The 25901-nt window shown below is 56.4% G+C and overlaps 1 protein-coding gene across 7 annotated transcripts in view; it reads right to left on the minus strand.

Annotated features, from left to right (window-relative positions):
• The window catches only part of CRTC1 (CREB regulated transcription coactivator 1), a 74387-nt gene that overhangs the window by 13527 nt on the left and 34959 nt on the right, over positions 1-25901 (minus strand). For 4 of the 7 annotated variants that reach the window (XM_044253871.1, XM_044253870.1, XM_044253869.1 and 1 more), the window contains exons 2-9: positions 15869-15985; positions 14590-14637; positions 12913-13050; positions 11852-11913; positions 10024-10118; positions 7678-7763; positions 3092-3132; positions 2388-2608 (exon numbers count right to left, since the gene is read on the minus strand). In XM_044253871.1, coding sequence (XP_044109806.1) covers positions 2388-2608; positions 3092-3132; positions 7678-7763; positions 10024-10118; positions 11852-11913; positions 12913-13050; positions 14590-14637; positions 15869-15985 — 808 coding nt within the window. The remainder of the gene's footprint in view (positions 1-2387; positions 2609-3091; positions 3133-7677; positions 7764-10023; positions 10119-11851; positions 11914-12912; positions 13051-14589; positions 14638-15868; positions 15986-25901) is intronic. The other 3 variants (XM_044253873.1, XM_044253872.1, XM_044253868.1) reach the window with 1 other exon arrangement.

A 25901-nucleotide genomic window follows, 5' to 3' on the forward strand; every position in this document is an offset into this window, starting at 1 on the left:
CGAGGGGCTCATGTTCTGACTGGCGGGTGGGCTGGTGGTGGGGGGGGTGATCTCCACGTGTGCCAGGGGCCGGCGGCTCGGCCTGATTTAAAATGCGCCCAGAAAGTGAAGCCCCTGCCAGGCGAACTGCTCGAGCGGCAGGTTCGCAAACAACCGAACACATGTCAGACATTACTGGGCTGACGCTCCCAGCCAGGCGGGCCAGGGTCTGGGCCCCACACCCGGGGTCTGCGCTTTCCCGCGTCTATGGCTTTCACATGTGTTGTGTTTTCCTGTGCTTGTTTAGACTCGGCGTGGGCCAGAGGTGCACAGCTCCCGGGCGGGTGCTGGGGGGCTGCCAAGGACCCTCTGGAGGAGGGGGTAGTGCTCTGGAGGCCACGGCGAGACGTGAGGAGAAAGACCGGGGGCCAGGAAACAGCGGTATCTGCACAAGGGGCCCCCCACCGGCATCCCCAGAGCCAACCTTCCGATTTCTTGCTTCGTGCAGGCCTGTGTGCGTGCTGCCTGCCCACCCACCTCTCAGGAGGCCGTCGGTCCCAGGCTCTCCTGAATTTGCTCATTTGGTCTTCTAGGCCCTCCTGGGGCTGGGGGGAGTACAGCGGGGGCTGGCGCCCTCTGCCTGGTGGCTGAACCTGGGTGGGCACAGGGCCAGGGGTGCACAAGCAGGAACAAAGCCTCAGTGTTAGGTCAGGGTCTTGCTCCCCTTTGTACTGTGCCGGCTTCTATGTTGTCTAGAATCCTAGGAACACCTACATTATTCTCAGCACCCCTGCCCTGCCTTTTGCCCCGTCAGCACCAAAGCCAGGAACGACTCTAGGCTCCTCAAGTCCTCTGCTCCCCACACTGACCCAGCTTCCAAGCCAGCCAACTTCACCTGGAAGTCTCTCTAGAAAGTCTGATGGGGCCCTGCCCTGGCGCTGCCGCCCCTCCCGACAGCCTGTTCTCCCTGCGGAGCCAGAAGGGCTATGGCAGATGTGAACTGGAGCACGTGGTTCTCCCTGACGAAACCCCGCATGGTGCTGCCCATCACACCTGGGGCAGAGGTGTGACACGCAGATGGATGGGATGAGCGCTGGCTTCCAGGCAGGACGGAGGGCACAGCAAGGTTGTGCTCGCACTGGCCGCCAAGTCCTGACATGTGTGGACTCACAGAGGGGTCCCCCCATGGCCCATCCTGCCTATCCCACCACAAGGCTGTTGGGGCTGCCTTATCTCCTCCCTGGATGCAAACCCACACATCCCACAGTCCACATGGGTGCAGAATGACAGCAGGGACTTGGGGACAGCGGAGTCTTAGTGGGGACACAGGAGAGCTCGGCCTGAGCAAAGCAGTGACTCAAGAGCAACAGGTGAGTGCAGAAAAGCAGGGCAGAGTGAGACCGGGGATGAGGCTATGTGGGCAGGGGACCAAGATGGCTCACCAAGAGGAGGTATAAGTGGGGATGGAGTGGGTGAGGGGCTCTGCAGCCACCTGGAGGAAGAGAAGGACTGTGGGAGAGGGGCAGCATGTGTCAAGGCCCTGCTTGGCTGGACAGAAGATGGTGTAGGCAACAGAGGTAGGGGTGGGGGCGGAGACCAAGTTGGAGGGTGAACTGGACCTCCTAGGCCCTAGGGGTCTCGGGTTTTCATTGGGAGGGAGATGAGGACCCGTGCAAGGTGCTGAGCAGACAAGAGTCACAAGAGTATTCTGGGTGAGAAGAGGCTGGGGGTCGGATGGAGGGCAGACAGGTGGAGGCCATGCAAGGGGGAGGGGCTCCAGGTTGGGCTGGGTCCTAAATGTAGGGCTAAGGGGATGCATCCACAGGTCAGGGCAGGCAAGAGAAGAAGGCAAGCCACTGGGAAACAGAGCTGCTCATCCCCAGGGAAGCAGGACTGGGGCAGCACCGGAAGCTATGAGGAAGGTGATGGGCCCATGGGATGTCCCCATGGACATGGCCTGGGCTGGAGTGTCCCAAGCAGGGGACACCGTCAGCCACTGGGCAAGAGGGAGTGTGGACAGAGCAGGTCAAGCCTGGTCCCATCCCTCCATGAAGAGCTGAGGATGAGGAGAGGCAGGGGAAAAGCCTGGTATACCCCACAAGTGAAACCCTTGGGGGCTCCCCTTCTAGAATGTTCTGGACTCACCCAGTTCCCCCTCAGAACCACTGTCTGACCCCTGGGGACACTGGGAGTTTTCCCACCTCCAGGCTGTGTGCCCTCCACTTGGGATGCCTTCCCAGGCAGTACTGGGAAATGCCCAGCCCCTGGGATAGGTTCTAGCTCCCACTTGGTACCCGGCATTCTGGAGGGCACCTTGCCAAATCGTCATTCAAAGCCACGTGTCGTCTCCACTAGATGCTGCGCTCTGCCGGGGAAGGCAATCCTGCCCCCGCCTGGCCTGGCCTTACCCTGGCTGGCGCCGCCGATGCCCAGATGAGTCAGGTTGGCTGCGAGGTTGCCGGTGCTGCTGGAGCTGCTGAGCGCGGGGAAGGTGGGCTCCTCAGGGTCCAGCGGGGTCGGGAGGGGGGAGGGGAAGTGTATGTTGGTCAGGTCGGGCAGGGAGCCCCCTGTGTTGTGGGTGGCAGGGATCAGGGCTGTAGTGTTTTCCTGGTCAGCGGATGGAAAGATGCTGGGGGGAAGGCCAGACAGAGGGGGGGGGAGGTGAGCTCTGGCCCCGGCCCATTCTCCCCCAAGAGCTGTGGTGGGGGGTGAGGGGGTGGGGGGAGACTGGCCCCAAAACATCAGGAGGCGGAGAATGGTACCCCGGGATCAGGTGCTGCCATGTTTGGCCTGCATCTCCAGTGGGACCTTGGGAAACAACCTATCTACACAGGAGAGGGGGCTGGGGTGAGGGTCCTCCTGGCCCGGGACAGGCTGGGGCTGACGAGTGCGCCAGCTGAGGCTGAGTGGAGGCGAGAGGGGGCTCAGTCCCTGCATGCAGGGACGGGTAGGAGGGCCCCTTCTTCCCCCACCCGGTGAGGGTTGTTAGCCGCCCGCGCGGGGCAGTCCTCTTATTAGGACTTGTAGCCTCCTGAGCAGACGGGAAGCCCGGGGGTCACTGGAGCAGCCCCACCAGCCCTGGGCATGCAGGGCGGGCCCTGCTGACACTTACTTGATCCCGGGGACCTCGCAGGACTTGGGCCTGGACCCCGCCTGAAAGAAAAGACAACAGAGGCTGAGCGGGCCTCCTCACGCACCGTGGCTCCTTGGGGCGCAGCTGACCATGCCAGCAAGAGGGGAAGTTTGTAAGGCCCCACGATGTCTCACAAACCAGAACTAGGCAGCCTCAAAGACCAAGGGGCCTGTCCTGGACGTGTGCAGGGGCAAAAGCAAGAGTCATACGCAGAGGAGTCTCTACCGCTCCCACCACCAGCACCTGCCCTTGGGGGCAACAGGCACATCCTAGCCTAGCTCCGCCTGCCCCTAAGGTGGGCACAGCAGACCGGGGTGACGAGGTCCCTTGTCAGAACAGACATCTGAGGGAGAATGTGCCTTGTCTACTCTACACCTGAAAACCCCAGGGCCATGCCACAGGGGTCAGATACCGGCTCAGTGATGGCACCACTGGAAACCCAGGCGACCAAGGCTGGTCCCCCATTCCATTCCTAGATCAGAGTGGTGGAGCTCCTGGGGAGAGCGGGACAGCACAACGAACACACAGAGGGTGCTGCCCACGCCCCTCATGGACTCACCTACCAGTGGTCCCCCAGTTCTGGCTCTCACAGGGACCCATGGAGCCCACGTCCCCACCCCCTGAGGACGAAGGTCGAAGACTCTAGCTGCCCTGTGGCCTGGGGAGGGGTCCCAGGGAAAGCCTGCTGGCAGCAAGGTCCTGGTTTCTTGCCCTCGAGCTGGGGCCACTAGGTCACCTGAGAACTACAGGCTCTAGGCAGAGCCCCTAGACTCTCACTCAAGGACAAAGGAGAGAACTCTTCAGACAGCAGCAGACGTGACTGGACAGAGCCCCAAGTGCTGATGTGAGGGCTCCAGCTGTGTCACATTCCCTAATTCCCCATCCACCTCACAGGCCCTCAGGCTGATGTGTTCTTTGGGGATTATCAGCTAGAAGAAGGTGGATGCACTGGTGGGGGGCTGGGCTGGCAGCCTCTACGCGCAGGCCCAGCATGTATGGGGTGGGGGGAGGCCGGGGGCAGGTGGCGGGGGTGTGCCAGCAGTGACTGAGGATTCTGAGGGTGGTGTGCGACCAGCAGGGTTAAGCCTCTGCAGAGTATGCCAGAGGAACAGGTTTCTACTTGGCCATGGGCTCCTTAATTCTGTGAGTAAACACTCGCTTCATTACCGGATTTTTGCAAAGCATGAAGACACTGACTTTCTAAAGAATCTTTTCAAAAGCATTCCCGTGAACATTATGGAGATAACAGCAGATTTCTAAACAGTATTAAAAACTCACCCATCACTGCCTGTCCCCCCAACGCCACCCCACTCCCAGTGACTCCAACGGAATCCCTTTGCCGACATCCTTCAGCACGCGTCTGCGCACGAGGCAGTTACAAGCTGGGCCACGATGTTGAGGTCTGCTACCCTCTCCGTGCTCCCAGGATGTCAAGTGTGTTTCCACCGACACTCGCCGCTTTTGCTTGAGGGCTCAGTGGCACACTGAACACTCGGAAGGATCCTGATGTCCGTCCTACCCACCTCTCTGCAACCACAATTCTGTCGGGGTTGGTAGAATTCTTTTTGAGTTATTTTCTTCCCTGAACTTGTCAAAAATCACCGTGTTCTCTATCTAAAACTGGAAGAAATAGACAGGGATAAAGGCTGCCGGTGGCGCCCACACCTGCCACTGGAGAGGACACCCCCCCCCCCCCGCCGTCACCGCGCGTATCTCCCCAGGCATCTGTGTGTAGACGGTGTATCTGGGAGATACGCTGCTTCTGTTCCAGACCCACCCCAATAAGTATCACAGCGAAGTAAGACAAGTGAATTTTTTGGTTTCCTGGTGCATATAAAAGTTATGTTTACCCTCTCCTGCAGTGGTTAAGTATGTGACAGCACTATATCTGAAAAAACTTATGAAAAAAAAAAAAAAAACAAACTTATGTACCTATGTATCTTAATTAAATATGCTGAGCATTTATCTGAGCTTTCAGCGAGTTGTAATCATGAATCAAACATCACACAACAAACACAGTAATGAGTACAGGGGTACCCGGGGGGCTCAGTTGGTTAAAACGCACCTGCCTTCAGCTCAGATCCGGCATCCTGCTTAGCACGGAGTCTGCTTTTCTCTCTTTCTCCCTCTGCCCCTCCCCACCACTCATTCCCCATTTCTCTCTCTCTGTCTCTCTAACAGATTCAAAAAAAATCTGGGACGCCTGGGTGGCTCAGTCAGCTAAGCCGCCGCCTTTGGCTGGTCATGATCCCAGGGTCCTGGAATCCAGTCCCGCATCGGGCTCCTTCCTCAGTGGGGAGCCTGCTTCTCTCTCTGCCTCTGCCTGCCACTCTGCCTACTTGTGTTCTCCCTCTCTTTGACAAATAAAAAAATAAAATCTTTTTTTGAAAAATCTTTAAAAAAAATAATGAAAACACTACCGTGAGAATTACCAGAATGTGACCCAGAGACACAAAGTGAGAAAATTGCTGTTGGAAAAACGGCGCCGATGTTCTTGTTCGACACAAGGTTGCCGCAAACCTTCCACTGGTAAAAAAAACACAGCACAGTAAAGAAAAGTGCAATAAAATGAGGTGTGCCTGTCCATTTCTAAGTGTTGTACACCTTTCTAAATAGCTTTATCCCACTCTTTCCACACAACAGTATTATAAGAAGCGTCACTCATACCTCCAAAATTCCATCAGAAATCCTAACTCCAGGGGCAAATGGGTGGCTAAGTCGGTTAAACGTCCTATTCTTTCTTTGTTTAAGATTTATTTATTTATTTTCAAGAGAGGGGGGCCTGGGTTGCTCAGTGGGTTAAGCCTCTGCCTTTGGCTCAGGTCATAATCTCAGGGTCCTGGAATCAAGCCCCGCATCGGGCTCCCTGCTCAGCGTGAAGCCTGATTCTCCCTTTAGCACTCCCTCTGCTCTCACTGTCATTCTCTCTCTGTCAAATAAATAGATAAAATCTTTAAAAAAAAAAAAAAAGAAAGAAAGAAAAAGAAAAAAACAGAGAGAGAAAGAGGGAAAGAGAACATGAGCAGGGAGATGAGAGGGAGAAGCAGACTCCCCAGCTAAGCAGGGAGCCTGACACGGGGCTCAATCCCTGGACCCTGGCTGGTATCGAGACCTGAGCCAAGGGCAGTCCCTTAACAGACTGAGCCACCCAGGCATCCCTAAATGTCTGACTCCAGGTCTTGATCTCAGGCTCATGAGTTCGAGCCCTGCACTGGGCTCCATGCTGGGCAGGGAGCATACTTAAAAAACAAAATCCCTACTCCACATATGTGGAACTTTCCACAAGGGACAAAGGATAATTTCATTATAAATCCCCTACTGTTGAACATTCAGGTTGTTTCCAGTTTATTCCAAAAGCTCTAACACATGCCTTTGAGGAACACATCGGTTTGCTCATTTGTCACCTCCCTACGATTCCCTGAAGGGGATGAGCAATTCATGTTGCTGCCCCATTCACTAAAACTTGACCAGCAATGGGTTTTAGTTCTTTTTTTTTTTTTTAATATTCAAAATAGCTCTGGTTTTAAGTGTACCTTGTTCTATGCAAATTCTTTGAAATCTGTATTCATGGCACAAATTCTATCTTACCGCTAGACATTTTATAGGTTGAACTTCAGAAATTTGTTTCTGGACCTGGAAATAATACAGAAATCCCAACTCAACTGGAAATTCCAAGTAGACTTTGTAGTCTAATAAACGTTGTAGTTACTGTGCAGATGAATAAAAGTTTTAAGGATGACCATCAACATTTATAAACATCGACGATGACCCAATACTAGGGGTTAGTAGGAAGATCACAGGCTCAGAATTAGGAGGTACAAGTTCTAAACCCTGAGTATCTTCACAGCCTTGGACAAGTCACTTAACCTCCATAGCTTCGACTTCCTTTTTTTTTTTTTTTTTGAGCTATAGCAGACCTATAACATTGTATTGTATTAGTTTCAGGTCACACGATGGTTCGCTAGCTGTGTGTACTGTGAAGTGGTCACCACAGTAAGTCTAGTTCACAGCCAATACCATACACAGAAATCCGGAATGCTTCATGAATTTGCATGTCATTCTTGGGCACTCTGGGCATTCTTGGGGAGCGGCCACGCTGAGCTCTGAACCATTGCACTTTTAGTACAGGCACTGCCATGGCAAACCTGGGTTTTCATTTTTCACCGCTTCTGCCAGCCTGACAGGTCTGCTGTTCATGTTAAAAGGGCCTATATGACTGGTCAAATCTGTGTGAAGGTTACACTTGAGAGAAGGCAAAACTCCCCCAGTAGGCTAATTCTCCACCTTGGGCCAGGCTACGCTTAAAGATCAAGAAGGAAGGGGCACCTGAGTGGCTCAGTGGGTTGAGCCGCTGCCTTCAGCTCAGGTCATGATCTCGCGTCCCGGGATCGAGTCCCGAATAGGGCTCTCTGCTCAGCAGGGAGCCTGCTTCCTCCTCTCTCTCTCTCTGCCTGCCTCTCTGCCTACTTGTGATCTCTCTCTGTCAAATAAATAAATAAAATCTTTAAAAAAAAAAAAAGATCAAGAAGGAAAATCATTTCTAAAAGCCCTTAGGACTCTCTTACCTTCTTGGTGTCCCATGCTTGTTTAGAAAGATTCTTATCTGTCTCCGACGTGGTCTCCTCCATTCCTGGAACTGTTAATAGTAAGACTGGGGTGGGGGCGGTGGGGAGAGAAGGATGATCACAACCTTTTCACTCTGAAGCTATGTGGCACCAAGGGGGGAGCTGCCCTGACATACACAATCATGACTGTGACACCAGACTAACCGCCCCAACAGTAACTTCTGGGGACTGCACTCAAGTACAAAGAATGGTTTCATGCAAAGCAAGAGGAAGGACAGTTAAAAAAATAAATAAGTGGGGGTGCCTGGGTGGCTCAGTCAGGTGAGGGTCTGGCTCAGGTCATGATCTCATGATCTCAGTCATGGGGACTGAGCCATGGGGAGCCCCACATCTGGCTCCGTACTCAGTGGGGAGTCTGCTTGGGATTCTCTATCCCCCTCTCCTTCTGCCCCTCCCCCTGCTTAAGCATGAGCATGCTCTCTCTCTCTCTCTCTCAAATAGGTAAATCTAATAAATAAATAAATAAACTAGAGACCCTGTGACTTAAAAAGAAATGAAAATAGGAGCTCTGGAGCTGAGGACATGTATTACTTCTGCCTCCCATGGGACTGATACAGGCTTTGGAGGTCTCAGGCTACAGAGAACAGCAGAGAAATTCTTCCAGACTCTTGCCCCACCTGCCACCTTGTGGTCACCTGCCTCCCAGCCCATGATGCTCAGTGTCAGCCTGAGGTTGACTGATTCACTCCTTGTAACTGCAGCCTCTCGAATTAGTTGCAATGCCAGCCAGTCCCACAGGAGGAGAGGAGGGGAGGAAAGGTCTGAGGGACTGGATGGGCATCATTTAAGGCCCTGGAACCAGCTATGCCTGAAGGCCCCTTTCTTTGGACCTTTTGGTTAAGGTGAGATTAAACATTTTCTTTATGAGACCCAGTTTCTTTATGCCTCTTGGAGGTTCAGTCTTACGCTTGCAATAGAGCTACACTGAACACAGCCAGATGGGTCACCTCCTCCTCCTTCAAACCCAAAGAGAGCAGCTGTGACGGATGGGAGGGCAGCCAGGCTAACTCCTCACCCTGTCACTGCTTGGGTCCCTTCCAGAGAAACGGGAGCAGGTGACATGTCTCCCCTCTCTCCATTCCGAGGACAGCTGGACTCTGCACTATCAAGGGCCCCTGCATTGCAACTCCCTTCCATGGTCACAGAGTCCCAAGGGATAATGACATTTGCCTTGGAAAGCCTACCTTGAAAGTCTCACTTTCCTGGGGAGCCCACCAAGGAGATGGCCCCCTCAGAATGGCTCCTAACATTGGGAACAGGAGGGCAGCATCTGGCGCCCTGTTCTCTTCACCCCCAGGACACCTGGAATTCCTGCTTTCAGTATGGAGCCCATTCTTTCTGCAATCTCACCTTCACTGTCTGATGAGCGGGGATCCCGGGACGATGGCACATGCACAGACCCCCGCCCCTCAAGGGGTGAAGATCTGCTTGATAATCCTCATTCTACCAGCAGAATCTCCCTGGTATGTTCACACATTCACACAGTGCAATGTAACCAAAAAAAAAAACTGGGAAGTGTTCGGACCTTAACGGCATGTGATTAACTCTCTGGCTTCTGTGTCTCTGGGCAGATCAAGCCTGGGTGGGGTTTCTTGCAGCCTCACAGCACTGTGCTCCCCTCTCTGGGCAACACTGCCCAATTTTTAAGATGGCATGCACCCTCCCAGAAGATCCCAGGGACACTGTCCCTGCGCCCAGCTCTGGGGAGAGGCTGAGGGCCTGGGTACAGATCTGCCCTAGCTACTGGTACACAGAGCCCAGAGAGGAGAGTAGGAAAGAGGTGGGAAAGGACGGCCCCATTTCAACCCACAGGAGGCAGAAAGGGCCCAGAGACTGTGAACCAGGAGGGTTCTGAGCTGCAGAGCCAGGAAGTGGTACAGCATGAAGCCCTGACTTGAACCGCACCTAAAGCAGACATCTCGGTCTAGACTGCTTGGTCATGAGCTGATAAATGCCTCCTTTTGGTGGGGCTGGCTGTCCTCTACAACCTACAGAACCGGCAAGGCATGCATACTGTATGACCATGCCCTGAATCCATGAATGGAAGCCAATGTGTCTTTGCAGGGGCAGTTTTCTCTGCCCAGAAAACTCCTATGCACTCCTCAAAACCCAACTCAAGCAGCACCATTTCTGAACATGTTCAAGCCTCTCCCCTTGTTCCATACCACCCACTGACTCTTCCCTGGCAGGTCTCTCCACCTATAAGCTTGTGACCTCTGGGAGCACAGGAGCCACCCATTGGCCTCGCCTCACCCGAGGAAAGAAGCCCACATGCCCTGCCAATACCTCTTTTCTGGTGTGTGTCCTGGGACCCGCCTGTGAAGGGCTCTGGTTGGGTGGGTGTCATTGTGCTCTGGTGCAGGGCAGAGTCAGAATTGGTCCTGAGAAGAAGAGAGAAACAGTGAGGCTTGGCCCCAACGGGGATAAAGGGATAGTCCTGGCCCCACTCTATCCAGGATATGCTCAATGGGACAGGGTGAGAATGGTGAGTGGTATTTGGGAGCTGTTAAATCTGCATAAAACCACAGGCCCACTTTTCTCAAAAGAACCACAGCAGTGACCCTGATTTTCATCTGCAAAGCCTGCTGAAGACAAAAAGCTACAGTAGAAATGTCCCTCCATTCCCACCAGCCCCTCCCCGCTACCACCCTGTCCGTGGGCTTCTCAGCTTTGAGGGAAAGAATGGTGCCTTCCTCCTGAAACTCTCTGGAGAAGGGGCCCCACGGTCCCACAATGGCCCAGCTCTGGGAGTACAAGGCCCAGCCCATCACTGTGTCCCCTTCTGGTGACAAACACCAGTGGGCAACTGTGCCACCCCAGGATGCTCAGTTGCAAACCAGGTGTAATAAGCAAAAAGGAGAGGCAGCAATAGGAGGCTCAGAGAACAACCCAGAAAGAATACAGCCCCTGGGGAGGGGGTGTGGCATGAGAGCTGCTAGAGCTCTGCCTTCTGGACCAGGGATGGGGTAACTCAGTGTACTCCCAGCTGCATATGCCTGGAGGGATGGTCCCCAGAAGAGCCCCTTGGGTATCCAGAAAACTGTGGGCACCCAAGGGGAGCTGGGCAGGTCCAGCCACACGGCTGGCAATCTGGGGATGAAAGAGCAGCATGAATCCAAAAGGGACATCCTAGCTACGGAGAGTGACATGGAAGAAACTCAGTTCAAGGAGAAGAGCAGTTTACAAAGGATTGGGCCAGCTGACCTCTGACCCTGGGGCCATACAAGCAATGAGAAGTTGGTCCGGATCCCGGCTCCCCCTCAATCAGCTGTGTGTCCTTGAGTGAGTCTCCTGACCTCTCTGTGCTCACTTTCCTTATATCTAAAACGTGGAGAATAAAAGCACCAACTCCACAAAGCTCCACAAAGCTCTGTGCATTTTGTATCAGTTAATAGCTATGATGGTTAAAACTGATATACGATACATGCCCAGGAGTTTAATTACATTACTGAATGATACATCATATAATTATATTTCATACATATGGGTTTTTTTAAATAACTTTCAGTCTTCGGTGAAATCACCTACATATTTTTTTATGTGTGGTAAAATAAATATAACATACAATTTACCATTTTAACCATTTTTAGGTATACACTTTCATGATATAAGCATATTCACACTGGTGCACAATCATCCCACTATTTGCTGTGGGCATTAACACTAACTATATTATTGTTATTCTAAATCTTTGTAGATGATGGCACTATTGACATTTTCCCCCTTCTAGGTACACTTATGTGTATTCCTAAACTTCTGCTAATAAATATATAATACTTGTATAATCACATTTTCAGTGACTGTTCAGCAATATGAGAAACCACTCATAATATAACATTAAATGGAAAAAGGCAAAGACTAAATATCCAACCTAATCGCAACTCTGTCTATAAAAGGAAAAAAAAAAGTCATGGAAAGAGAAAAAAAATCCCTGGAAGACTCCAAAGCTATGACCTTGGTATTACAAGGATAGAGCTGATTTCTAGAAACTTCTGAAGACTTCTTAGCTTTGTCATTTTAAAGTGACTGCATATTGGTTTTCTAAGCACAAGCATGATGTAAGTTTGTTTTTGTTTCCAACAAGAGGGCTGAGGGCCGGTTCTGGGTCACTGACCTTCTCCAGCTGGTGTCCGCGGGCGGCGAGAGGTACACGGTGCCGTACGGGCAGCTGTCCGCTTGAGTGTGAGTTAAGGGGACAGCACTGTTGGCTCAGGCCCCACCCCAAGCCCCAGGAACCTTGTGGCCAGGCTGCTGGGAGCCTGCAAACAGCTGGGGCTGCAGGGCGGGGGCCTTTCCTGCCTGGCTGCGAGCAGCCCCCGGGGTTCGGCCCTGTCCACCTAGCACTCAGCACTCACCCCCTGCAAGCACACGTGCGGGCTGCGCCCCTTCCAAGAGGGGCCTCGGCTGAGAAACTGGGGCCCGTGGGGGGCAGTGGGGAGTTTCATTCAGCTGACCTGGGTCTTGACTCTTAATTCTAGGCTGACAGGGTGGCTCCCGGGGCCCGAGGGCTCTGTCTGGGGCCCAGCTGGTCGGGCTGCCCCAGCCACGGAAATGAGAAGTGGGAAATGACAGGCTTCTCTGTTCTCAGATGCTTGGGGTGGGGGGTGCATGTCCCAAGAGCAGCCGCTCAGACTCTGGTGATGGGGGGAGGGGTGCGTGCTGGCTGGCCAAGCACCAAGGGGCGGCCAAGTCTTGGGGGTGGGGGAGAAACTCTTGATCTCTGCTTGGCCAAGGTGCAGAGGAGAATTCTGTCTTCAGATGGAGCCTCCCTTGGATCTGTCTGGGTCTGGCTCAGACCCCCCTCGGCTCGGCTGCCTTGGCTGGGCTGCCCTCTGCACGGCCCCAACATGTGGACACCCACATCACAGTCTTTCTGGGTTCCACTGCCCAGCCAGGCATCCAACACAGTGTGGGTCCGACCTTACCTTCCCCAACCCTCCCCGCAGCCAGCACACCCCAGCAGCCCGGGGCCTCAGTCCCATGGGCCCCGGCCCTAGCCCAAGGCCCTTCGGCTAGCCACACGGCTTCTGCCAGGGTTGCCCCAACAAATGCACCCTCCCCAAGGCTTCCCGGGAGCCCCGGAGCACGGGGGGAGCCCTTATTCAGCTCAGTCAGCTAGACTCCGGGTGCTGCAGTCACCAGTAGCCCCCCTCCCGTCCTCCGGGTAAAAGATATCTGCCGTCCGTGTTTGTCCACTGACAAGGGCCGGCGATGTGGCGAGCCCAGCCGGCCACGCTCTCGGTATACTCTGTCCACCAGCCCGTGGTGCCGGGTGGTTCGGCTGGTGTCCAGGCCCGAGGACTGGAAGGGTGTCTGGGCGAGGCGGGGTGGGGAGGTGGGGCGAAGGAGACCAGAAAAGAGAGAGAAACCCAAACAGTTATCAGCCATGGCCTGAGACCCAACCCAGCTCTGCCCCAGAATGTGACCACAGGGCCCCCCAATCCTGAGTTACCCTTTGTCACCATTCTACAGCCCAGACAGGCTTCCTCCTACAGCCAGGGCCCCCAGCCTCTGAGTGCTGCTGGGGTAGGGGCGAGCCGGGAATCCTGGGCGCCGGGCAGCAGGCGTGCAGTGCGGCTGGCATGCACGGGCCAGGCAGGGCAGCGCAAGCTTGGGGCCCGGTGCCGGCTGGGGTGCCAGGGGTGCAGACGGCCCAAGCGCCCCCCAGCCTCGCCAGGTGCAGACAGGCCTCTGCCTTCTCTCTCGGCCTGGCTGGCCTCCTCTCCCCACCTACGTCATCCCTGGAGGGGCCTGCCAAAAGACAGCCCCCAGGGCTTCCAGCTGAGGACGTCAAGGGGCCGACCTGGCCAAGTGCTGACTCCCCAGAGGCTCCTAACTGAGCCCTGGCCAGTCTTGATTGAGATGAGCCCCCCACACCCTCCCCCACCACCTCATCCCTCCACCATGGGAGCCAAGTGCAAGCGCTTTCCGGAGCCCTGGACCGAGGCTGGGCCGGAAGGGGCTTCCTTCCAGCACCTGGGGCTGGCACGAGGCCTCCAGCCAGACCTAGCTCCCTCTCCTAGCTCCATGCCCCTGGGGCCCCTGGGAGTCTGCTCCCTGCCTGCCCTGGGGCTCTGGACCCCTCAGGCCCCTTGCCATCTGACTGGGGTGAGACTGGCAACCTTAGCCAGCTCTGGAGGCAGCCAGTACCCCCGCCCCGCCATCTGGCCCTCGAGCCCTTCTGCCTTCTCTGGGCAGTCAGGCAAAAGCAATTTCCTTCCGGAAGACTGTCACTGGCTGGAAACACTGCTCTTCCCTACCCGTCCGAATGCCTGGGCCAGTGTTCAGGGCTGACAGCTCTCCCTGGAGTCTGGGGCCCCCTGTTTCTCCCTGACCCAGAAAGAATCCTGCCAGCTTGGGTCTTTCTGCACTTTTGCCTCCGAAAGGCCTTGGGCCTGGAGACTTCAGAGACTGAGGGAAGGTGGGAACCTTGCCATCCAGGCACAAACAACGGAGGGCAGGGGCTGCTCATCTCCTCCCAGAGACGCCTAGAAGGCCGGGGGAAAAACCAAGGCAGCTGAAGCAGAGCCAGAGGCAGAGAGAAGCTCGGGCCCGGCCACAGCCCGGCTCACCAGGCCGAACCTGGGACCCACACACACACATGTGCATGTGTCACAGGGACGAACCATGCAGCATTGATGCCCATGCTCGGATCCTCCAGGCGGGGGCCTTGCCCTCGTGACGCAACCACGCACGCTCCCCCACACAGGGCAGGGGAAGGTGCAGCATGGGTCCACTTCTGTTTGGCAGACAGGACACTTCCCGCCAGGCCACTGGGGTAGCCACACAGGGATACCCAGCACCCGCACACGTGCCAGGGACGCCGAGGCCTCAGCCCAGGGGCTCATTTACCAGAGAGACAGGAGCCGCCGCCAGGGCCTCCCCCAGATATCCGCTGGGCTGAAAATGCAAAGAACCGAGACTTTGAGACACTCCTGCCTCGTCTGGCCCCCCAGCGGGATGCCCAACAGGCCCCAGTGCACCCTTGGCCCAAGGAGGCTCTATGCCGGCACTAGCCATGGCCGTACTTGGGGGCTGCCCAGAGAGATGCTCCCCTTGAGGGAGAGGGAGATGGGGGAAACAGAGGAAGGGGAGAGGCAGAAAGAGGGGAGAAAAACGCAAACTAGGAAGGGCCTTGACAAAGAGGTCAGGCTCTTGGAGCACATTCAGGATCGGCACAACGGACCCATGTGTCTGCTCCTCCAAGGGGGCCATCTGAGGAGGGCCATGCTCCGAGAAGCCCAGGGGACACAGGGCTGAGCCAGGTGTACCCCGAGCCAGCCTAGGGGACCCCAGGCCAGTGCCCTGCTGCATTCCAGCAGTAGTGTGGGAGGAGGAGAAACTGGGGAGTGACTCAGGTGGGTGGGGGACTAAGCTCCATGCGGGACAGGCTGGGCTCCACCTGGCCTGTCAACACATGGATAGACATGGCTATTTCTGAGGCCCTGTCCCAACAAAGGGGCAGGTGTGTGGCCGTCTGGTGGACCTGTCCCTACAGAGCCCAGACAAGCTAGGGGTGGCCCCAGCTCCCGGCCCCGCTCCCAGGCCCACCTCACCCCTGCTTCCATCTGCAGACCAGGGTCAGGGCACAGTCTGGGGTAAGAGGCCAGTCCTGCACCCAGGCGGTGGGCCTTATCTCTCATTATTTATGATAAGGACGTGCACGGCGGCTGTGTGGCCTGCGGGAGCCGTGTTGTGTGCGTCCCTGCCAAGAAACGTTTGCAGACAAGTGGGGTCAGGCCACAGGGCCTCCTTCTGAGAATTGCTGGGCTTGTGGATTAGTGAGGCAGGATGGAGCCAAGCCCCAGAGGCCCCGAGCGGTTCCCGATGCCGCACAGCCGGCCAACAGGTGTAGCGGCTGCCGAAACGCTCTTGGCCAGACCACAGCCTCGCTGCGGGCTCTGCTGACAGAGGACAGGCAGGGGGATCCAGGCAAGGCCTGGCCAAGCTGTCCCAGAAACAGGAAAAGAGTAGGTGGGGGCGGGGAAGGCGAGCTGCGCCAATTATTTGGTGACCCCAGCTCTCCGCAGCAGCCGACACACACGCTGGCTCGCTCCCTCTGTGGCCAGGGTGGGGCCCGGATACAACGTGCGCCAGGTGGGAGGCTGTAGTGGGGAGGGCAAGGGCTCACCTGGAAGGGCAGATCCACGGTGCCACTCCCGATCTGGTTCACGTTGGGCAGGGACCCACCGTAGTACTGGCCCCGGCTTGGGCCCAGCTGCAGGTACTGAGACTTCTGGAGCTGGAGCTGTAAGAGAAGCTGGCAGCTGCAACACAGGCCCGACGCCTTCCTGAGCACATCATGAAGAGTGCCACCCCAGGGGGGCGCCCAGAAAGGTACCAAGCGATGCGGTTGATGGCACCAGTCACAGAGGGTATGGGACCCTGTGACACATACTCAAAGGAGCCCCATGTCTCTCCACCCGAAAGAGCAGAACCAGAAACCCACAGTGCCCCAGGCAGCTCTCCCCAGGCAAGGCAGCGGGCCCTGAGGGGGCTGCCTCCATGAACTCAGGGGAGCCTTGCTGGTTCCCGTGCATCGTTTGTGAACGAGCAAGACAGTGTCGGATAGACCTGGAGCCCAGAGCCCGTGGAGAAGGCCCCTCACCCAGGCAGGGGAGCCATTTCTTTCCACAGCTAAAGACTGTGTTCCCGGGGCAGAGGCCAGACACCAGAAGCCGACACCAGGGCACACGAGGAATTGTCTTTCCAATGGCCTGAAGCAGAGGGGCTGGCTCAGAAGCCCAGGGCTACCTTTCAAAGCACAGGGTGTATGATCCCGCCGGCCACACACATGGGGCAAGCAGGGCGGCCAGATCCCGCCCGAGTGGTAAGGGGTCCTGCACAAGCCCCCAGACTCCTTCTGCCTCTCTTGCTGGCCTCCCTGGAGCTGGGCGCAGTGGAGGGCCTTCATCTGGGATGGCTGGATGCCTGCATGGGCCTCCCCCCCGTCATTCACATAAGGATCTGTCCCACTGGGCCACACCTAAGACCCAGGAGCCCAGCTCTCTGACTGGCCATGGCTGCCTTGAGGTGAGGCTGGGACCTGACCTTCTCTCCCTCGAACAGCCGATTCCACTTTCCTGGGTCCCTGGTGTAGTCAGCACCACTCGTGACCTGCAGGGCTGATGGTCCACGACACCTGTCCTGCTCCCTTGGGAGGCAGGCGTCGTGTCCGAGAGGTGGTGGCCAGGCACTCAGGGAGGGTGGGTGTCCGCTCTGGCCCTGGCCAGGGCGGTTGCTAGGGTCGATACTGTGTACACAACAAGGCCGGCTCACGTTCCCTCACAAACAGCTCCTGGCAGCGCTCCGTGAGCTGGCTGCCCGCGCCGCCCCACTCTCCCACGCCGGCCCCTGCTTCCTGGGGGGGCCCAGGATCCTGGAGGGGGAAGTGAGACTCAGGAACTGGCCGCCTGCCCAGGAGAGTACCTCACCCAGGTAAACAGCTGTTTCCTGTGAGCGACAGTGGAGTCAGGAGGGAGAGTGACCCCATTCCATCCTTCGCGGGTGGTTCTTGGGGTCTGCGGGGCCCAGCCCAGGATCCGTCTCCAATGGCTAGAGACCTCACTGTAAATACCCCACTGTGTCCCTCCTACCCTACAGTCATGAGAGATGAAATAGGCCAGCCTCTGGCCACAGGCAGGGGGAGACCAAGCAGGGTAGGGCCCCCACCCCTGCCTGGGCACGGGTCACCTCAGACCCAAGACACCCACAGGCTTGTGTCTGAGGCTTGTGACAGAAGCCTGCATTGCAGCCAACCCTCAAGAACCATGTGCCCCACCCCCCCACTGCCCTTCATGGCCTCGGTTTCCCCCTCCCATTAGTCCAGGAGTGGGCAGGGACGCCTGGCATATGGCACAGAAAGTGCTTACAAAACAAGTATCTTTGTCAGAGGCTGAACTGCCAGCTCAGGGAGCCCCAGCATCCTGCCCAAGCGCTCCACAGAGCTGCCATGTTCCAGGCCAGAGAGAGCCTGGTGTTGGGGATGATCTACAGGACCGGGGACTGACAGGAAGCCCACGCTCACACGCTGCTGGGACACCAGCCCTCCCAGGCCCCACCTCTGCGCCCTTCTTTCTAGCAACGGCCTCCCACCCGCCTCCCTGCTTTTCTACAGGACTGTCAGGCTTTGGAGCACAGCCTCTGGGTTTGGAGTGGGAGGTGTGTGGGGCCCTGCACTTCTTTGGGGCACCCTGTGCCTGTCCCCAGGTGCATACTGACAGCACAGGAAAGTGTCCACCTGGCCTGGAGAGGTCTGGTCTTTGTCCCCAGTGCCTGAGAGGTGGAAGCCCTCTGGACATTCTGCCTGACAAGACTCTCTTTGTTTGCCTGCACTCTCAGGCCACACTGGGTGGTCTATGCCAACAGTGTGATTTAGGGGAGGGGTCTTGGGCCACGTGGAATCAGCTCGCCCCCTGTAGGGCTAGAGAGGCAGTCAGCCAGGTCCATGTAAGTCCCTCGGGACCCCGAGGCTCAGGGAGCATCCCTGGACGGCAATACACCATGTGTGTGGCCACACGGGGTGCTGGGAGAACTGAAAGCTGTCCACACGACTCCACAGACGGGGGACACCGGGAAGCTCATGCACAGAACTCTCCGGGACGCCACCCAGACACCCCTTCCCTTTGCCGTTGAAACCTGTGTCCTTTCGCTTGTAATAAACCTTAAGTGTGAGCATTTAACAGCTTCCGCGAATCCTGTGTCCCTCAAGTGACCTGCTGACCTGAGTGTGATCTTGGGGCTCCCCCCCCAATGTTGCAGGAGCTGACTGCCCTCCCAGGAGCCGGGAAATGAGGTGAGAAGATGCCAGCCTGGGGCCCTGCCCAAGAACCTGCTGCCTGGGAAGGAAGGACAGCAGAGTGACATCACCAGGCAGGACCTGATGAGCTAAAGGTTGAAGCTCGAGCCTCTTGCTATTGCCAAGCCATAGCCCCTCGTGCATCCTTCCAGCCAGCAGTCCTCACTCTGTGTCCCCCCCAAATGGCACTTGCCCTTAGTGGGGCACAAGCCTCGCCAATAGAGCTCCATAAACCCAGCATCCAAGCCAGGGCATGTCACTAGCAGCACCTGCTCGTGGAACAAATACACGTGTGCACACCTGAGCAAGGGAATGACTGAATATCGCTGTTCCTGCTCTCGAGGGCCGACATTCACAAGCCAGGTAAACAGGCCCATTTGGAGGCCGCACAAGCGCCTATCAGAAGGCCCACATGGCTCCCAATACAATTAGAGGTTCAAGGTCAAACAGGGCTTGGATGCCTCCCTCCCCCAACACCCCCCGCACCCACATGGCTGTTGGAAAGGGCAGTGCAGATGGGGAAGGGAGGCCCACATGAGGCCATCACGAGCTGGAGGCCAGGTGCTAGAAGAGAAGACCTGCATCTCTCAGGGCTCCCCCTTGCTTGCGGCCTGTGGTCCGACAGCCTGGGGCAGGAGTCTGCGCCTCCCGACTATGAGAGTGGCCTCCACTCCAGATTCAGAGGGCCTGGGCTGAGGGTGGGTGAGTGCCTCATTTCCCATGCTTATACCTAGACTTCCTGCCTTCTGCTCTCCCCACCCCTTGGCCCCAAAGCACCCTGAGTCTGTGCACCCCCAGGGCCTTGGCCTGTGACAGCCCCCCCTTCCATGCCCATCCCACAGGGGCCTCCCTGACACCCCACCCAGGGAGCAGCCCCTCCAAGTCACTATCACATCAGCCTCCAGCTTGGTTTGTGTTGTTCTTAATGAAGTTTTCATCGCAGAGGTTTTAGATTTACAGAAAATCTGCAAAGACTGTTCTGCAACACCTCTCACTCAACTTTCCCTAAAGCCACCCTCCTGCCTCACTGGGACAAAATTAGGAAAGTGGAGGTGGGCTGGCATCCCTGGCTGACCCAGACCCACTCGTGTGAAGCCTCCAGTGGGTCTCATCAGGTTTGCTGTACTGGGACCCTGTCCACCATCCCCATCCGGGCCCCACCAAATAGTGGGGACTCAAGACTCACAGTGTGCTGGTCACATTGTGTCCAGCACAGGACTGTGCGTGGCCACAGAACCCCCATAAGTAGTACCACGTGTCTGCCTTACCTCCCACAAGCCTGCCGCAGGCTCAGATCTTTCCAGAACAACATGTGCAGTCCCTGCCTCTCAAACCCCCTTGCACTCAGGTGTGAACTGACTGGGCAAGCGGCAGCAGGCCCTGGGGTCAGAGGTATCTGATCCACGATGGATGGCCTAGAAAGCACAGCGCAGACCCTGGCCACCCTGCACTCAACGACTCCCCACCCCAAGCATTACAGATGACACCCCGAGTGTCCCTGAGTCCCCGCCACGGCTCCTTCTCAGCAGATTTAAGGTATCAACAATAGTCCTACCACCTTCAGCGTCCCAGGGCTACCGTAACAAATGACCACAAACAGCATGGCTTAAAACAGTAAGAATTTACTCTCTCACGGTTCAGGAGATGGAAGTTCAAAATCAAGGTGTGGGCACAGTTGGTTCCTTCTTGAAACTCTGAGGGAGAGTCTGTCCCAGGCCTGTCCCAGCTCCTGGTGGCTCCAGGGTTCCTGGGGTTGTGGCCATTATCTCTTCAGTCTCCACCTTCATCCTCATGTGACCTTCCCCCCTTGTGTGCCTCAAATCTCCCTCTCCTTTCTCTTATAATTGCTGTCACTGGATTCAGGACCCCCCCCAACCCGCCAATCAAGAATGATCTCATCCTGAGCTGTTTACCTACATCTGCAAAGACCCACCTGCCAATAAGGGCACATTCCCAGGTTCTGGGGTAAACACATGGACAGAGGTTTTGGAGGGATACAATTCAACCAAGACAGGCCTTTTTTTTTTTTTTTTTTTCCAAAGATTTTATTTATTTATTTGACAGAGAGAGATCACAAATAGGCAGAGAGGCAGGCAGAGAGAGGGGGGAAGCAGGCTCCCCGCCGAGCAGAGAGCCCGATGTGGGACTCGATCCCAGGACTCTGAGATCATGACCTGAGCCAAAGGCAGAGGCTCCAACCCACTGAACCACCTAGGCGCCCAAGACAGGCCTTTTGAGAGCAGCACCAGCACACGCCACTTTCCAGATGGGAAAAGCGAGACTTACTGGGCAAGGGAACTGCCTAAGGCTGTTAGCCACCCAGCTTGGGAGTGGCTGAGCAGGGCACAGACTTCACTTCTGGAACTTGACCCCTGCGTGACCCTGCAAACTAGAAGGCAGCTGGACCAGAGAGTGTCAGAGGCCATGTGGCATTAAGGATAAGAGCACACCTGCTCCCCAGGGAGCCTCCTGTCAGAGCATCACTCTGATGACAAGTCTACCACACTGATGCCATCAACACAAGTCTCTCCATACAAAGCCACTTGGGTTCCTGCCTCAGTCTGAGGACCCTTGTTTCCGGACGGGGCATCCCCACTTCTGGACACAGCCCAGGCCTAGACCACCTCCCTCCACTACCCCACACAAAGCCCCCTCCCCGTCCCAACCTGACACCAGCCCTACGTAAACCACAGCTTCTCCAGCCTCTCCCAGCCCCACCTTGCTGATCCTCTAGCACAGTGCACATCCCCCACCTCTGTCCATGCCCACACCCTCTGCTGGCCTGCTGGACACATCCCCCACCTGCTGGTATCTCCAGCAAGGCAAAGGGGAAGCCACAAGGCTGGGCAATGGGGGATGGTGGCCCTGAAAAGGCCTGGTGTGACAAACACCCACACTTCTCCAGGGCAGCCCCCCAGTCCTCCAGGACCCTGCGCAGGGTGCAGCAACACCCCTACCTGCCAGCCCTGCCCAGTCCTCACTCTAGATGAAGCTGCCCTTGGCTCTCCCCATCCCCCCCCACCCCACCCAGCAATCGCCATGGCAACTGGCTGGCCTTCTAATGAGATTAAGGGGAACAGACCTGCTGAAGGCTGAGCTCTGTCCTCCGCAAAGCCAAGGCCAGCGTGGGGGCCATGCTACAGAGGCCCAGAGAGGAGCTGTGTGCTCCAAATGGACCTTGATTCCACCCCCGCCACCACCAAAAAAGGCGTGCATGATCTGGCCCTCTGCTCTCCACCACTAGAGCAGGTCACTGCCTCGGGGTGCTCACGCTGGCACCCCTCCCCCACTGGGTCACCCCAATGCCGTGTACCTACACAGGATCCCCTGCTCCACAGCTCAGTGTCCAAACCCACTGGACTGAGGTCCTTCTCCTCTCATCTGTCAGCCCCACAAGGACCCTGGCACAATGGAGGGGCCTGGCATCCACAGGGGGAACCTCTGTCAGGACAAACACACAAGTGTAGGACGTACTGAGGTGTACTGTGAGTCCCAAGCCGGGACCACTTTTCTCCCACAACCACATAGGACTACCTGGACGCCCTCCCCACCACTGGTAAAATGAGGCCCAAGGGAGAAGGGTCATTGCCCAAGTGCAGAGGCAAGGATTCACCTGGGAGAGGAAGGCAGAGTAAACACTCTCTGGAGAGCATTGAGCACCTGGGGCTCTGAGGGAGACAGCTGGGCATGCACAGGTACCCGACCAGGAAGGTCCGTGATGGCTTTTTCTGTCCTTCTCAACTTATTCATCGAAGTAAGAGTCACATAACAGAAAAGTGCACCTTTTCCGTGTGTACGGTTCAGTGGCACACAGTACGCATGCAGTGTTAGTTGCCACCATCCCCTCTGTCCAGGTCCAGAACATTTCCAGCACCCCAAAAGGAGACCCCATTCCCATCAATAGCCCCATCCCCCTGCCCCTGGCAATCACCACCCTGCCTTCAGTCTCTACAGATCTGCCTATTCTAAACTTGTCACCTAAATGGAATCACATGTGACCCTTTATGACAGGCTTCTCTCACACAGCATGACTTTTTTTGTTTGTTTTCTTAAAGTAATCTCCACACCCAACGTGGGGCTCGAACTCATCACCCCAAGATCAAGAGTCACGTGCTCTACCACCTGAGCCAACCAGGTGCTCCTCTCTCAGAACCACGTTTTTAAGGTTTATCCACATTGTAGCATGTGTCGGGGATCTGCTCCTTTTTGTGGCTGAGTAATACTGCATCGTAGGGCTGGACCACATTTTGCTTACCGGTTCAGCTGCTGATGGACATTTGGGCTGGTTCTGCCCTTTGGCAATGGTGACCAGTGCTGCTGCGATGGAACAGGCAAGTACCAGTATCTGTTTGAGTCCCTGTCCTCAAATCTCTGGGTAAACGGCTAGGAGTGAACGAGGGAATGAACTGCCCAGCATGGAGCCCAATGCAGGACTCGAACTCGCCACCCTGAGACCAACACCAGAGCTGAGATCAAGAGTTGGATGCTTCACCGACTGAGCCACCCAGGCGTCCCTGTTATTGTTTTACCGTCATATCTAAAAACCCATCACCTTGGGGTGCCAGGGAGGCTCAGTAGGCGAAGCATCTGCCTTCTGCTCAGGTCATAATCCCGGGATCCTGGGATTGAGCCCCACACTGGGCTCCCTGCTCAGCGGGGAGCCTGCTTCTCCCTCTGCCTGCTCCCACTGCTTGTGCTCTCTCTCTCCGACAAGTAAGTAAAATCTTAAAAAAATAAAAACCCATCTCCTCGGCTAAGTCCGGGCTGATTCACACCTATGCTTCCTTCCAGGAGCTTTCTAGATCTCAGAGTCAGCTCTTTGGTACACTGTGAGTTAATTCTGAAGTCCCTCGCTGCCCTAGTCCCCCCTCGCTGGCGGTCCCCCCCCCCCACCCCACCCCCCCCCCCCCCCCCCCCGCTGGCGGCCTGAGAGGGCTCTGCTGGGAGGAGCACCCGGCTGACCCCGCGGAAGTGTGCTGGTACGCTGGAGTGGCTCATCTAGCGTCCGCTGAGCGCGGGAGGGAATACTGAATGAATGAGGGAATGAATGAAAGCGTCATAGGCGTGTGGCCGAGCGTGGATTCCAGGCTGAGTCACCCCTGCCCCCGGCCCCCCGGCCGACTGAGACACTCCCCAGCTGCCTCCTCACTCGTTCCCAAAGTGTAAATACAGAACCAGATACACAAACACCGAGTGCGCCTCGGAATGCCTTTAATCAGGCTCCGTTGCCGCTGCCAAATTCCCAGCCCCGGCTGAATCAGAGGGTCCTCTGTGAGCACGTTCTGCTTCCCTTGTTGGTGGCGGCTGTTGAGCACAGACGTTCCGGCTGGGATGTGTGAAGGGTCCCTCGGGGCCTGAGCATAGCACAGCTGGCTCACGGGGGCCTCTTTCCCTGTGAACGAGACCCCGGCCCTGCCAGCCGGCTGCAAGCCAAACCTGGGTGGGGACTTGCAGCAGCTCTGGGATGGGGAGACACAGCTTCACCTCCATTTTACAAGGGGGGGAAACTGAAACACTGAGGGACAACAGGCTTGCCCTGAGGTCACTCGGTGACAGGAGGGGGCCTCAGTTACAATCCAAGGACTTTCTCCAGCGAGGCCCACAAGGTCCTTTCAAATGCTCTGCTTTCTGCCTCTGGGCCCCTGCACCCAACTCATTCTTTTTCTGGAAACTTCCATGGAGCTCCTTCTCATCATTTAGGTTTCAGCTCAAACATCACCTCCTTAAGAAGCTCTCCTCAACCCCCTCCTTCTAAAATAACCCTCTGTATTCACTCTGGCCGCCCCAACAAAATGCCACAGACTGGGCGGCTTGAACGACACTATTTCTCCAGTTCCGGAAGCTAGAAGTCCGAGACCAGGGTGCCGTCCCTGTAAGAGCCCTCCTGCTGGCTTGCAGAAAGCCACCTTCTCCGTGTCCTCATGTGGCCTTTCCGGGTGGTGCGTGCGGGTGGAGAGGATGCTCTCTCCTCGCTCTCCCTCTTCTCATAAGGATGACTGTCCTAGCAGATCAGGACCCCACCCTTATGACCCCAATGCACCCTCGTCACCTCCTCCGCACACCCTGTCTCCACACACCGGCAGGCTGGTGATTAAGGCTTCCACGTAGGAATCTGGGGGACACGCTTCAGTGCACGACACCCTCTCACAGATATGCTGCCTGCCGGTGTCTGTCTGGCAGGCCGGCCTGTCCTCACAGGCCCCTGTGATCACCTCAGGGACCAGAGCCTACCTCCAGGTAGTGACCCCTGGAATGGGAAACCTCAGGCTGAGTCCTCTGGGAACACTCCTTGCTAGCCAGTCCCAGACAAAGCCCGGGGACCCCGGAAGTATCCCAGCAGGAGCCCCCAGGATGCAAGGGTGCGGCGGCCTATGAGGTGCCCGGGGCCTGGCCCTGGAGAGCCCCAGGGTCAGTGAGGTGAGAATGACAAACAGCGCATGCTCCCCTGGGGCTGCCAGGCTAGCGAGCCATGATGGTGGGAAATCAGGGGCACCACTGCCCCAATATAAAACGACGCTGCTACTCGCCTGGGCTATGGGCTGGCACAGGGGGGAGAGTACCCAGAGAGCAGCTCAGGCGGCTGCGAGGGTGTGTGACAGAGCAGGAACAGCCTGAGGTGGATCAGCTCAGCCCCTGCACTGGGCTGGCCAGTGCCCCCCAGATTCACACCCAAGCAGAACCTCAGAATGGGACCTTGTCCGGAAAGAGAGTTTTTGCAAATGAAATTAGTTAAGACTCTTGAGATGAGATCATCCTGGTTTTAAAGAGGTTCCTAAACCCTAATTACCGCTGTCCTTATAAGAAGGGGACACAGAGGGGCACCTGGTTGGCTCAGTCAGTAGAGCACGCCACTCAGACTTGGGGTGGTAAGTTCGAGCCCCACACTGGGTGTGGAGATTACTTTTAAAAAAACACTCTTTAAAAGATAAGAAGACACAGAGACACGAAAAAGGCCACGTGAAGATGGAGGCAGAGATCGGGGTGATGTAGCCACAAGACAAGAAACCCCAAAGGTTATTGGAAGCCTCAAGAAACTGGGAAAGAGGCCTGGGACAGGCCCCTGCAGGGGCCCCAGAAGGATCCAATGCTGCCCACACCCCGATCTCTGACTTCTGTTGTCTGGAACTGTGAGAGAACAGATTTCTGTCATTTTAGGCCTCCCAGCTGACGGTTCTTTGCTGTGGCAGCCACAGGAAATGAACCGCTGCAGAGTCCATGGGGGTCCAGGGGAAGGCAGGGCCACTCAGAGCCAAGCTTGGGGCAAGAGGGGACCCGAAAATTAAACAGTGGGGGAAAGCCGACCATGGGGACCCACAAAGAATGAGCTAGGAAGGGACCAGGCAGAGGGAACAGCAGGGGCAGAAGT

The sequence above is a fragment of the Neovison vison genome, chromosome 6, assembly GCF_020171115.1.
Source record: "Neovison vison isolate M4711 chromosome 6, ASM_NN_V1, whole genome shotgun sequence".
Classification (NCBI taxonomy): domain Eukaryota; kingdom Metazoa; phylum Chordata; class Mammalia; order Carnivora; family Mustelidae; genus Neogale; species Neogale vison.